The sequence below is a fragment of the Neoarius graeffei genome, chromosome 14, assembly GCF_027579695.1.
Source record: "Neoarius graeffei isolate fNeoGra1 chromosome 14, fNeoGra1.pri, whole genome shotgun sequence".
In the NCBI taxonomy this organism is placed as follows: domain Eukaryota; kingdom Metazoa; phylum Chordata; class Actinopteri; order Siluriformes; family Ariidae; genus Neoarius; species Neoarius graeffei.
The window spans coordinates 58,473,523-58,487,170 of record NC_083582.1 but is presented as its reverse complement, the minus strand read 5'-3'; the positions used below and the strand labels follow the sequence as shown (position 1 = coordinate 58,487,170).

The following is a 13,648-nucleotide window of genomic DNA, read 5'->3' as shown; positions in this document are numbered from 1 at the left end:
AATGTTTCCCTTTAAATCACTCCAGTGTAGCTTTAGCAGTATGTTTAGGTTCATTGTCCTGATGGAACGTGAACCTTCGTCCCAGTCTCAAACCTCTGGCTGACTCAGGTGGTGTTTACATTAGACCGTATCAGCGGATCATCAGATTAACTTTTTTAAAATGATTCGCGTGGACACAGCAACACCAATACACAATTCGCGTGCACACAGTAACGCCAATACACGGATACGCTCGGCTCCGCAGGCATCCTGCGCTCCAAATCACTCCGCCCTGAACAGCGAGTGCCCTCTGGAGGGTGCGCACTCCGGCCCTGCGCAGCTCACAGAGCGCGCGAGTGAAGCGCACGAGCAGTGATTCGGGACAAATAGCAGGAAGTGAAAGTCCGCGCCGTTTTTCAGCAGTCGTGTCACATGACCAACATGGCATGACCAACGCCAGCGAATCAGGAAGGTGGATGTCACAGTGACGTTGTCCAATGATGACGTCAGCTAGAGCTCAGCACAGCGTATCCTCGTTCCTCAATGTTTACACAGCACTGGATCAGATACGTAATGGATTGAATACGTGGGCCCTGGCGGATTCAAGTTGTTCCGCCTGTGGAGTCGTTTCCCGGCGTTTTAATGTGAACGGACAGTGCATCCGCGACGAAAACGAGACGGATACGGTCTAATGTAAACACCACCTCAAACAGGTTTTCCTCCAGCATTGTCCTGTGTTTAGTGCCATCCATCTTTCCTTCAGTCCTGACCAGCTTTCATGTCCCTGCAGATGAAAAAATATCCCCACAGCATAATGCTGCCACCACCATGCTTCACTGTAGGAATGCTGTTCTCAGGGTGTTGGGTTTCTGCCACACATGGCATTTCCTATGATGGCCAAAAAAGATCAATTTTAGTCTCATTTGACCAGAGAATCTTCTTCCATGTGTTTAGGGAGTCTGCCACATGATGTTGGGCAAACTCCAAATGTGTTTTCGTAAGCAATGACTTTTTTTCTGGTCACTCTTCCATAAAGCCCCACTCTGCGGACTGTACAGCTTAAAGTGGTCCTATGAACAGATACTCCCATCTCTGCTGTAGATCTTTGCAGCTCCTTCAGTGTTATCTTTGGTGTCTTTGTTATATCTCTGATTAATGCCTTCCTTGCCCAGTCTGTGAGTTTTGGTGGGTGGCCTTCTCTTGTCAGGTTTGTCGTGGTGACTTGTTCTTTCCATTTTGCTATAATGGATATAATGGTGGTCCCTGGGATATTTAAAGTTTGGGATATTTTTTATAACCCAACCCTGATCTATACTTCTCCACAACTTTGTCTCTGACCTGTTTGGAGGCTCCTTGGTTTTCATGTTGCTTGCTTAGTAGTGTTACAGAGTCAGGGTCTTTCCAGAACAGGTTGACTGATACAGACATCATGTGACAGATCATGTAACACTTTGATTGCACACAGATGGATCTTAATCAACTATTTATGTGACTTAAGAAATTAATTGGTTGGACCAGCTCTTATTTATGGGTTTCATATGAAAGGGGGTGAATACCTATGCACACTCCAGGGCTCTGTTTTTTCATCTTAATTATTATTTGTATCACTATAAAACAATTTTCACCTTTAAAGTTGTAGGCATGTTGTGTAAATCAAATGGTGCTAACCCTCCAAAAATCCATTTTAATTCCAGCATGTAATGCGTCAAAACATGACAACCACAAAGGGGGATTAATACTTTTGCAAGACACTGTATGCGTCTTTGATAGGGTGATGAAGGAGTGAAGGTTTTGTGGGGTGCTGTAAGACCATTATCTGTAGACTTCAAATCAAAAATAATGGATCTATCCTCCCACATGCTATGCATAAGTAAGCATAAGATTATGCAAGCTTTTAAACCATAATATATTCATGGAAGTGCGTTGCCATAGAGGCACCACTGTACCATAATTTAACCTTTATCACCTCATCCTTCTTATTTTGTCTCCCTTTAATTTGAACAGGCTAAGTTTAATTTACGTTAGTGAGTTGCCATGAATGCCTTTACTATGCTCTACTATGACCCCACATTTCTCTGTGTATCTGTAGTGTATGATAGTAATAAGTTCAGTCAGATTTCTTAGTATCAGTGGAACACCAAAGTTAAATGCTATGAAACAGTTTTCCTTTTCTTTTCTTTTACCCAAAAATGTTTTTAAAAAATCCTTTCACATACTTGCCAACTTTTCAAAATTCTCATGAGGGAGAAAAGTGCGTGAATGACATTTTCAGTTGGACAAGAGTATGGTGCGCAGTTGAAACGATAAAAACAGTGGATCCCAATTAATTGCAAACCATTTGAAATTTATACAATTAAAGACTTTTTGAATTGTTGATATTGTTCTATCAATTACTATAGGTTATGGGATTCATGTATCAGGCATGAGATAGCTCAGAGTGAAAAATCTGAAATAATACTCTTGTCTTGAATTTTAATATAATAATGAAAGGGAAGTCTTAAATCAGATTTTTAGCTGAAAAATATCATGCCTGTATATTGTATCCATACAGAGACCCACAGAAAATAACACAAGTGATGCTTTAGAAGAATGTTTATAATTTCACTTGTAAACTTTCACTTAAAACTTTCAAACATAAATTCAAAATAGCACTAAGACACTACCACACTATTCAAATACACTCATCAAACAAATTCTCTGTCATGCAAAATTTCACTAAACGCTTTAGAAGTTGTACAGTTTGTTTCTGAAATGATATAGAAGACTAGTTTAATTTCGCACTCAAATGTCCAGTATATTCTGATTTAACTGCAAAAAGAAATTCTCAAGAGTTAAAAAAAATTTCAATATGATAAATACAGAGGTGCAGATCCTACTGTATATGCAATTTAATTATACTTCTTACTACAAAAAAATACAAAACAATATAAATCTTAAGTTAATTTCAATGTCTCATAAGTACTTGTTACATACACATACAAATGATCAACTATTTTTAATTAAAAAATAAGATAACATTAAGAATTTACATAAAAGGGTGTGAATGACCTATTGTAGTTTTGAAGAATATGTAATTTACCTGCTTTTACCCCACCATAAGATTGGGATAATTGAATTGCAATTGAATAATTGGGATAAATGAATCGCTTTGTAGTCTTATCTTGCAAAATGCGTTGGTCTGGCTGGTCGAACATTTGCTTATCCATGGAAATTCATTCTCCCATGCAACCTGGTATTTGCATTCATATTTTTGCTGTTTGGAATTGGGTTTAGTGGCCATGATGAATGACTGCTCATAAAAAATGTCGGACAGTCTGGCTGAATCCTACATTACAGAAGTGACTGTCGTTCTGTTCGTTGATTGGTTAAAAATCAGTTGACTTCAGCAGTGTTTCTCATACGATTCTGATTGGACTTAATCAGGAGTATTTTTAACTTGGCAATAGGGATTTCTCAAAACCAGGAGATTATCCAGTTTTTAACAAATATGATCGGTAGGCAGGAGACGGAGGCTAAAATCGGGAGCCTCCCGCCGAAATCGGGAGGGTTGGCAAGTATACTTTCAGTCTTTTAATCTGGAATCTGGACAACATGCCTTGATCATAGCCATTCACAATTACCCTTATTCACTTATAGTATCTCCCTCCCAGTAAGCCAGTGAGAGGCAAAAATATACACTGCACTATGGCTGAATCCAGGAACATACTGTACAAGAGCTATTGTCCCGAGCAAGTAATACCACAATGAGCATGGGCCATTTGTCTGGCATACATGCTCCTCCTTTGGGTGCATCACCAAAGCCATTAATGCTAGACCTTAAGCTATGGCTGTCAGCTACTGTAACACAATCCTCAATGCCAATCTTTTCCCACTCACCTGCAAGGTCCTGGTTTTACACACTGCTGTGACAAGTGAAAGTTACATGCTAATCCCTGCCAAAAACATGAGATCCTCTGGTGGTATGTAGAATTTGGCACCCTCAAATGGGCTGCTGTAAACTGTGGGTGTGGCATCTCAGACATCCAGACAATAGCTGAGCAGTTAGTCAGTGGGTCAGTAATCACCTTTTGACCAGTGGGTCAGTAATCACCTCTTGCATAGTCAAGTGACTACCAAATTTGAGCAAGTGGAAAGCATTCGCTGGCACTGCAGTGGGTTGGCGGCCTGCCCAGGGTATGCCCCACCTCTCACCCAATGTCAGATGGGATTTGCTCTGATTTCCCCTGTAATCCTGAAGGATGATCAGTATGGATAATGGCTGGCTGGCTGGCTGGCTGGCTGGCTGGCTGGCTGGCTGGCTGGATGGATGGATGGAAAGCATTCATCATGTAATGTGTTAACCATGCATACTGACCAGTTGTATTCAGACATATGGTGTTTGGGCAATTTGTGTATGTTGCAGCCATACCCGCCTTCTGTTATCATTCTTAAAATGAGCCAAATTAGCTATACCATCCATACCAGTTATGTGGCCAACCTTAGCACCTGACTGTACTGTTTGACCCAGACTGGCCCCTTTTAAACCTCTTTCTGTTTGCAATATTTGATGTGGCATGTGGGTGAACGACACTACCAAAGACTTTTTCCAGCTTGCACTCCATTTAGTTATGCTTCATTGTGGCCCCATCCAGCAATCATGCCCCAAGTGTTTACTCCTTCATGAAAAATTTAATGGCTATTCTTCCAGGACAGCACCTAGCCAGTGCCATGTGAGGTAGATAAGATGATAGTAGAACAGCTTAGTGCAAGACAGATCGGCTCTTTGTTTTGATAGTATATGCTAAGGAACTATATACAGCTTCGGGTGTTTGAGGTGATTTCACATGCTTATGAATCTACAAGACAGAGGTCTCTTAATCATTGCATTGTATACATGTTCCAGGAACATCTTTTGGAGACTCATACTTTTCATTTTCAAATTCTAATTGTGTGTGATCCATGACTTCAGGGAGTCCTCCTTGGCAGGATTCCTCATGAAACTTTGTTCATTTCAACTTTTTTTTCCTCCTATGAAAAACTGTGTGTAAATGAAAATATGGTGATACTGAGTACATCAAATCTTAGTGCTAGCTATGTTCTTATAAAAAAAAAAGCAATGTTAAACAAATTAGTGAGAATGTATACATTTATTAAACTTGATCACTTCAATAACAGCTGAAATTATGTGAACCAATAACCTTTCACTTAGGAATCTTAAATTATGAACACTTCAAAGATGACAATGCGTATTCTCAGCCAGGTGCTGAGGCCCTGTCTTACCTATTCCTGAATCCACAGTAAAGATAATATTGAAGATCATGTGCCAGAATCAACTGGCAGGACTCGAATGCTATCACTCAGTGGATCAGTTTTACTTCACTGACAATGATTTTCTCTGGACAGACACATACTCAGTGCAGTGTCACTGGAAGGCAAGCTGGAAGCCATGGTTGCTTTCCTCAAACCGGATCCTAAAATTTCACATTCTGGTCCAGCTGTGCAGTGACATCCTCATTTTAGGTTTACATTTTTTATTGTCACTATGGGGCGACACGGTGGTGTAGTGGTTAGCGCTGTCACCTCACAGCAAGAAGGTCCGGGTTCGAGCCCCGTGGCCGGTGAGGGCCTTTCTGTGCAAAGTTTGCATGTTCTCCCCGTGTCCGTGTGGGTTTCCTCCGGGTGCTCCGGTTTCCCCCACAGTCCAAAGACATGCAGGTTAGGTTAACTGGTGACTCTAAATTGACCATAGGTGTGAGTGTGAATGGTTGTCTGTGTCTATGTGTCGGCCCTGTGATGACCTGGCGACTTGTTCAGGGTGTACCCCGCCTTTCGCCCATAGTCAGCTGGGATAGGCTCCAGCTTGCCTGCGACCCTGTAGAAGGATAAAGTGGCTAGAGAGATAATGAGATGAGATGAGATTAGTAACAGCATGGAAACTGTTGACTGGTTGCCAATATGTCAGCCATTGATCATGTAAATAAAAGCCCATGTCTTACTAGTTGAGTAGATTTACACCACATCCAAAATGCAGAAATCAATCAACCAATTCATCAATCAGAAAACTGATCAACAGTTACTAATGTAAGTGTACTTCTGTGACTAAATGTCAGACCAAAAGAGTCCATGCTCTCTTGGAATGTACACGAATATGATGGAGCACTCATAGGTGAGGGAATGAGGAACAGGGAGACAGGCTTGACAACTCCAAGTGCATTTTTATTTTCCTTCACTTCCACTTTTCAGCGATTTTAGTTTTCACGCACACAAATGACCCAGTGCTGCGTAGCTCAGCTCTTTCTCTCTCCCTCTCTCCCTCTCTCTCTGATTATCTCTACAAGAACACAGTGAACACACAAAAGTAAACTGCCAGTAATCAAACACAGGTGATACTCATCACATGTTACCTGGCAGTTCTACCCGACTCCTCACCGCCCACAGCTGATGCTTGACCATGCCCCCGCTGCCACACATGACATGATATGTTCAATGGTTTTTATACTGTTAAACACATTTCGTATGTCACACATGGGCAAATCTTTTACACAGCTCTTTGACAAACACAATAACACTTGAGTTTTGAAAATTTGTTCATGGTTTGTGCAAGCACAAAGCTATTTATCAGTTCCATGTTTGTAACATGCTATGACAGGCAGTTTCTTAAACTTAACGCCTACATTCTGTTACAAATTTATGTTTTTAATCCTGTTGCAAAATAGCTTAACAAGTGTTTCTTGCAGTGACTTTACTTAACACGGAAGTTACAGTGCCAGTTCCAAAAAAGTTGGGACCCTGTGTAAAACATAAATAAAAACAGAATGTGAAGATTTGCAAATAATGGACACCCTATATTTCATTGAAAATAGTACAAAGACAACATATCAAATGTTGAAACTGAGAAATGTTGTTGTTTTTTTAAAAATATATGCTCATTTTGAATTTGATTTCAGTAACACGTTTCAGATAAGTTGGGACAGGGGCAACAAAGACTGAAAAAGTTGTGTAATGCTGAATTTTTTTTATAATAATAATAATCTCATCTCATCTCATTATCTCCAGCCGCTTTATCCTTCTACAGGGTCGCAGGCAAGCTGGAGCCTATCCCAGCTGACTACGGGCGAAAGGCGGGGTACACCCTGGACAAGTCGCCAGGTCATCACAGGGCTGACACATAGACACAGACAACCATTCACACCTACGGTCAATTTAGAGTCACCAGTTAACCTAACCTGCATGTCTTTGGACTGTGGGGGAAACCGGAGCACCCGGAGGAAACCCACGCGGACACGGGGAGAACATGCAAACTCCGCACAGAAAGGCCCTCGCCGGCCACGGGGCTCAAACCCGGACCTTCTTGCTGTGAGGCGACAGCGCTAACCACTACACCACCGTGCCGCCTAATAATAATTATAATTATAATAATAATAATAAGAAGAATTATTATTATTATTATTATTATTATTATTATAGGGGCGGCACGGTGGTGTAGTGGTTAGCACTGTCGCCTCACAGCAAGAAGGTCCGGGTTTGGGCCCCGTGGCCGGCGAGGGCCTTTCTGTGCGGAGTTTGCATGTTCTCCCCGTGTCCGCGTGGGTTTCCTCCGGGTGCTCCGGTTTCCCCCACAGTCCAAAGACATGCAGGTTAGGTTAACTGGCGACTCTAAATTGACCGTAGGTGTGAATGTGAGTGTGAATGGTTGTCTGTGTCTATGTGCCAGCCCTGTGATGACCTGGCGACTTGTCCAGGGTGTACCCCGCCTTTCGTCCGTAGTCAGCTGGGATAGGCTCCAGCTTGCCTGCGACCCTGTAGAACAGGATAAAGCGGCTAGAGATAATGAGATGAGATGAGATTATTATTATTATTAATTTATGTATTTTTTTTTATTTATACCCCGCCTCTCGCCCATACTGTAGTCAGTTGAGATGGGCTCCAGGTTGCCTGCGACCCTGTAGAACAGGATAAGTGGCTACACATAATGGATGGATGGATGGATGGATGGATGGATGGATGGATGGATGGATGGATAATTTATTTAATTGGCAGCAGGTCAGTAACATGATTGGGTATAAAAAGAGCATCCCAGAGAGGCAGAGTCTCTCAGAAGTAAAGCAGGGGAGGGGTTCACCGCTCTGTGAAAGACTGCATGGGCAAATAGTCCAACAATTCAAGCATAACGTTCCTCAATGTAAAATTCCAAAGACTCTGGGGATCACATCATCTATGGTACACAATATCATTAAAAGATTCAGAGAATCTGGAGAAATCTCTGTATGCAAGAGACAAGGCTGAAAACTGACATTGGATGCCTGTGATCTTCAGGCCCTCAGGCAACACTGCATTAAAAGCAGATGTGTCTGTAGTGGAAATCACTGTATGGGCTCAGGAACACTTCATTAAACCATTGTCTCTAAACACAGTTCATTACTGAATCCACAAATGCAAGTTAAAACCATATATAAACAATATTCACAAACACCACCACCTTCTCTGGGCCCAAGCTCTTTTATGATGGACTGAGGTGAAGTGGAAAATTGTCTCGAGGTCTGATGACCCATCAGGCAAGAGATACAGAGCAATGAAAACCAGGACAAACCGCCTAAACAACAGTTTTTATCCCAAAGCAATCATGGCTTTAAACTCAAGTGCGCAATAGAACTATTCTTGGCCAGTGCGTAATTTGTGCAATATGGGTGCATATATTTTCTTATCAGTGCAATCTGTGTACATACAGAACCAAAACAATTCTGTTTGTACTATTTTAAGTGCAATCCGTGTACATATAGAACCATACAATAGATTTCTGTTTATATTCTGTTATACCATTTTACCAGTGCAACTCTGTATACTTCACTATTTATTTTTATACTTTATTTGTTCTCCTTTTTTTCTTCCTTCTTTTTTTTCTTTCTATAACTCATAATGAGTCAACAGCACCTTCAATTTCGTTGTACCTTTGGAAAAGTGACAATGACAATAAAGATTTATCTTATCTAATCTTATGAATCAAAAGGAGAAATTCTTTTTAGAAATCATGGACACCACATCCTCCAGGCTAAAGGGGAGAGGAGACCATCCGGCTTGTTATCAGAGCACAGTTCAAAAGCCAACATGTGTGATGGTATGAGGGTGCATTAGTGCACATGACATTGTACATAGCTTGTACATCTGGGAAGGCCTCATTAATGCTGAATGATATATACATGTTTCAGAGCAATATGCTGCCATCCAGACAAAATCTTTTTCAGGGAAGGCCTTCCTTCTTTCAGCAAGACAATGCCAAACCACTTTCTGCACATATTAAAACTGCATGGCTCTAGTAAAAGAATCCGGGTGCTGAACTGGCCTGCCTGCAGTCCAGACCTGTCTTCCATTTTAAACATTTGGCACATTACGAAGCACAAAATACGACAAAGGAGGCCCCAAACTGTTGAGCAACTGAAATTGTATATCAGGCAAGAATGGGACAATATTTCTCTTTCAAAGCTACAGCAATTGGTCTCCTCAGTTACCAAACATTTACAGACTGTTGTTAAAAGTATAGGTGATGCAACACAGTGGTAAACATGCCCCTGTCCCAACTTTTTTGAAACATTTTGCTAATATCAAATTCAAAATGAGCATATATTTTTCAACAAACAATAAAATTTCTCAGTTTCAACATTTGATATTTTGTCTTTGTACTATTTTCAATGAAATATAGGGTTTCCGTGATTTGCAAATTATCACATTCTTTTTTTTAATTTACAGTTTACACAACATCCCAACTTTTTAGGAATTGAGGTTGTACTTGCAAACCCCATTTAGTCACTTAATGCAGTAACTACTACTATAGTGACTGCAATATAGCGTCATTGTTTACAATTAAGCCAACATGAGTCAATCAATATAAATATTGTCAGGAAATAAACAGAATAATATAGCATCAAGAGTTCACTGATTTTTCTCGCATTAATCTTTCTGTCTGATTCAGGTCATAAAAGTAATCATAAAAAATAGCATGAGGATTTACAAATTGGCCATATTTCTTGTGGGCATTTTAGTTTGCATATGTAATTTGTGAAAAAGTACCAGGTACAAAATATTGGAAGAGGATACTAAAATGCTGATCAGAGGTAATGGTAATAATATCTCATACAGTATCTCACAGATCTGTTAAACTGTCCTACATATTGCAAAGCACTACTGCCAGTGTTGCTAAATGTTCCACAAAAACAAGTAGTGCAGTGTGTTTTGCTGTCTTCTGCATCCCTTTGAAACATAATTTGTAGTGTTTGTAATTAGGAGAGATAATAGACTGAGCTCTATTAAATTCTGTATTTAATAATCACATAGGTGAAAGCCATTTTGATGAAATTTAGCTCATGAAACTTCCACCACTTGTTTGCAGTGGCAGCAGACTTTCAATCATTAAGCCTGTAAACAAGTCTGTATACTGCAATTTTTATGGATTACAACAAAATCACTGCTTTACAAATAATGATGATATGTACTAAAATGGAGGCACAGTATTGCAAATGAAAATGCAATATTCATTTTCTTTATCTCATGAATCTCTTTCTCTCTTGACTCTTCATGTAGGTATTCCATAGCACAAAGAGAAAGAAGTGAGGGATATTTTGATATTGAACCTATCAGCGGAATCATTAGAACCACTCACCTCCTGGACAGAGAGGACACAGCCTGGCACAATGTCACTGTCATGGCAAAAGAAGAGGGTGGGTACCACATTTGATTCTGATTGTACAGTTTATATTCTACAGAATATTAGCCATACAAAAGATTAGTAAAAATACATTGAGTCATGGTGGTGTAGTGGTTAGCGCTGTCGCCTCACAGCAAGAAGGTCCTGGGTTCGAGCCCCGGGGCCGGCGAGGGCCTTTCTGTGTGGAGTTTGTATGTTCTTCCTGTGTCCGCGTGGGTTTCCTCTGGGTGCTCTGGTTTCCCCCACAGTCCAAAGACATGCAGGTTAGGTTAACTGGTGACTCTAAATTGACCGTAGGTGTGAATGTGAGTGTGAATGGTTGTCTGTGTCTATGTGTCAGCCCTGTGATGACCTGGCGACTTGTCCAGGGTGTACCCCGCCTTTCGCCCGTAGTCAGCTGGGATAGGCTCCAGCTTGCCTGCGACCCTGTAGAAGGATAAAGCGGCTAGAGATAATGAGATGAGATGAGACATTGAGTAGTACATTCTCTATATTTATGCTCTAACTACCTAAGTGGCTCACTATATTACTGCATTCCGTTAAAGCTCGTAAACGTGGATTTTCTGAATTTCTGACAAGGAAACATCAAAGAAAATGACCCTTCAACTTGGAATTCCACTCCAAAAAGACTTCTCAACCTTATGCTCAGCATATGAAATCATATCAATATGGCTGCTCACACCATCAACAGTAAATAAAATATTTCATGACTTTCAGTGACTTACAGTATTAACTTTCTTTAGCACAACCAACTTAGACCTATCAGTTTGTTAAATCTATGGTGTAACATTGACCAGACAGTTTGCCAAATAAATAAATAAATCAACCAACCAACCAACCAACCAACACATCATGACCTCATGGCAGCACGGTGGTGTAGTGGTTAGAACTGTCACCTCACAGCAAGAAGGTTCTGGGTTTGAGCCTAGTGGCTGATGGGGACCTTTCTGTGTGGAGTTTGCATGTTCTCCCCGTGTCTGCGTGGGTTTCCTCCGGGTGCTCCAGTTTCCCCCACAGTCCAAAGACATACAGGTTAGGCTAATTGGTGGCTCTAAATTGACCGTAGTTGTGAATGTGAGTGTGAATGGTTGTTTGTCTCTATGTGTCAGCCATCCAATGATCTGGTGACTTGTCCAGGGTGTACCCTGCCTCTTGCCCATAGTCAGCTGGGATAGGCTCCAACTTGCCCGCGACCCTGTACAGGATAAGCGGTTATGGATGGATGGATGGATGGATGGATGGATGGATGGATGGATGGATGGATCAAGACCTCATGATCACTAATATTAGCTGGCTAGCTTGTTGCTAACAACTACATGCTTTCATGGCAGTATATATGCCCACCCCACCACTCCACAGTTTGCTTGAACATGCCAAAAGTTCAGACTTTCCAACTGAATACAGTCAAATGCAGCATGTTTCCTTCTCTCAGTGGGCGAGTCCTTGGGTTTGGCTGGTAATTTTATTCTTTTTTTTTTTTTAAATGACATGTAGAAATGGGATTTCACTGAGTCCCACGCATACTTTTATAATAGTAAATGTTATTGAAAATTCAAGCTTTTGGAAATTACACTGATTTTAATCTGGCCTGATAATGTCAAGTATACTAAAGCTAGAGCAGTGTGAAGGCTTGGATATCTTCAGTGTGGTCCTTTGGTGTGTGTGTGTGTGTGTGTGTGTGTGTGTGTGTGTGTGTGTGTGTGTGTGTATAGACATATCCGTATTTGCATTACATAAGGTATTGCAACAAAATCAACATCATTCTCTGGTCAATTCCCAAACAGATGATATAAATCACTGGCTGCTCTCACCACTAATATGAGTCGATCATTGTTGCTCTCTGGCTGTAGAGCTAATCTAGGCAATTACCTTTTCCCCCAGCCTTCACACAGTATTAATGATTCACGAATAACAAAGTGTAATCGCTGGTAATGATATTCCACCACTGACAGGCATTGAAAAAGTGTGAGTGCAAAATTGCTGTGGTTAGAATTGGATATTTGAGGCGAACGTGTTCATTATGTCTGCAGGAAGACACTGTAAACACAGGTTGGGTATAAAAAAAATTTAAAAAAGTGACCAAGCAAAACCATGTTTGCCTCTTCAATTGGCACAGTGTCATTAGTTGCTATGGGAATCTTCAAATGCCCACATGCATAAATCTTGGTTAATGACACGGTCAAGTTGTGTAAATTAAATTTCATTTGAGACTATTTGTGTCTTTGAGCGAGACTTTTAGAATTTTGCCATCAGAAAAACATACACTATAGATCAGCAAATAAAAATGATATATGTTTAATATGGAGTCAGTTTCTTAATTTACAAGTAAATGTCACGTGATTCACAAATCGACATAACTGCACACTGTGCAGATGTAATGCAGTGTGGTCACATTCAATCATACCCTTGAATTCACTTTCATATGATTGGATGAAATTGTAAGAGACATCTGATAGGCAGACAAAAAAATGCACTTTTGAATCAAGCCATGTTAGGAAAGCCTCAAAAATCCACAAACAAATGCAGGAATGCTCACAAATGTCAAACAGTTTGTAAATGCAGATTCGTCAGTCTGTAAACAAATGTAACAGTGTCAAAATATTTTTGAATGAAAATTGGTACAACTGGGGGAAAATCCACCTTTTGGTGAAGTTATTTCATCTCACACTGAAAAAAATCCAACTTTAAGGGAAATAAATTCATTCAGAGAAAAGCGAATCCCTCATCAAGACATTATTTTCAACAAAAACTCATGTACCACTATGATTGGCACCCCTGCATTTAATACTTAAACAACACTGAACCTTCTCCTACAGCATTTTATAAGGTTGGAGAATACAAAGCAAGGCATCTGAGACCATTCCTCTTGATACAATCTCTCCAACTCATCCAGACTCCAAGGCCCTCTCTTGTGCACTCTCCTCTTCAGCTCACCCCACAGTTTCAGTGGGGTTCAGGTCAGGGGACTGAGATGGTCATGGCAGAAGCTTG

At 40.7% G+C, this 13,648-nt stretch overlaps 1 protein-coding gene across 3 annotated transcripts in view; it reads left to right on the top strand.

Annotated features, from left to right (window-relative positions):
* The window catches only part of LOC132898496 (cadherin-18), a 298,900-nt gene that overhangs the window by 173,197 nt on the left and 112,055 nt on the right, over nt 1-13,648 (top strand). For all 3 annotated transcript variants that reach the window (XM_060940160.1, XM_060940158.1, XM_060940159.1), the window contains exon 7: nt 10,534-10,670. In XM_060940160.1, the coding sequence (XP_060796143.1) occupies nt 10,534-10,670 (137 nt within the window). The remainder of the gene's footprint in view (nt 1-10,533; nt 10,671-13,648) is intronic.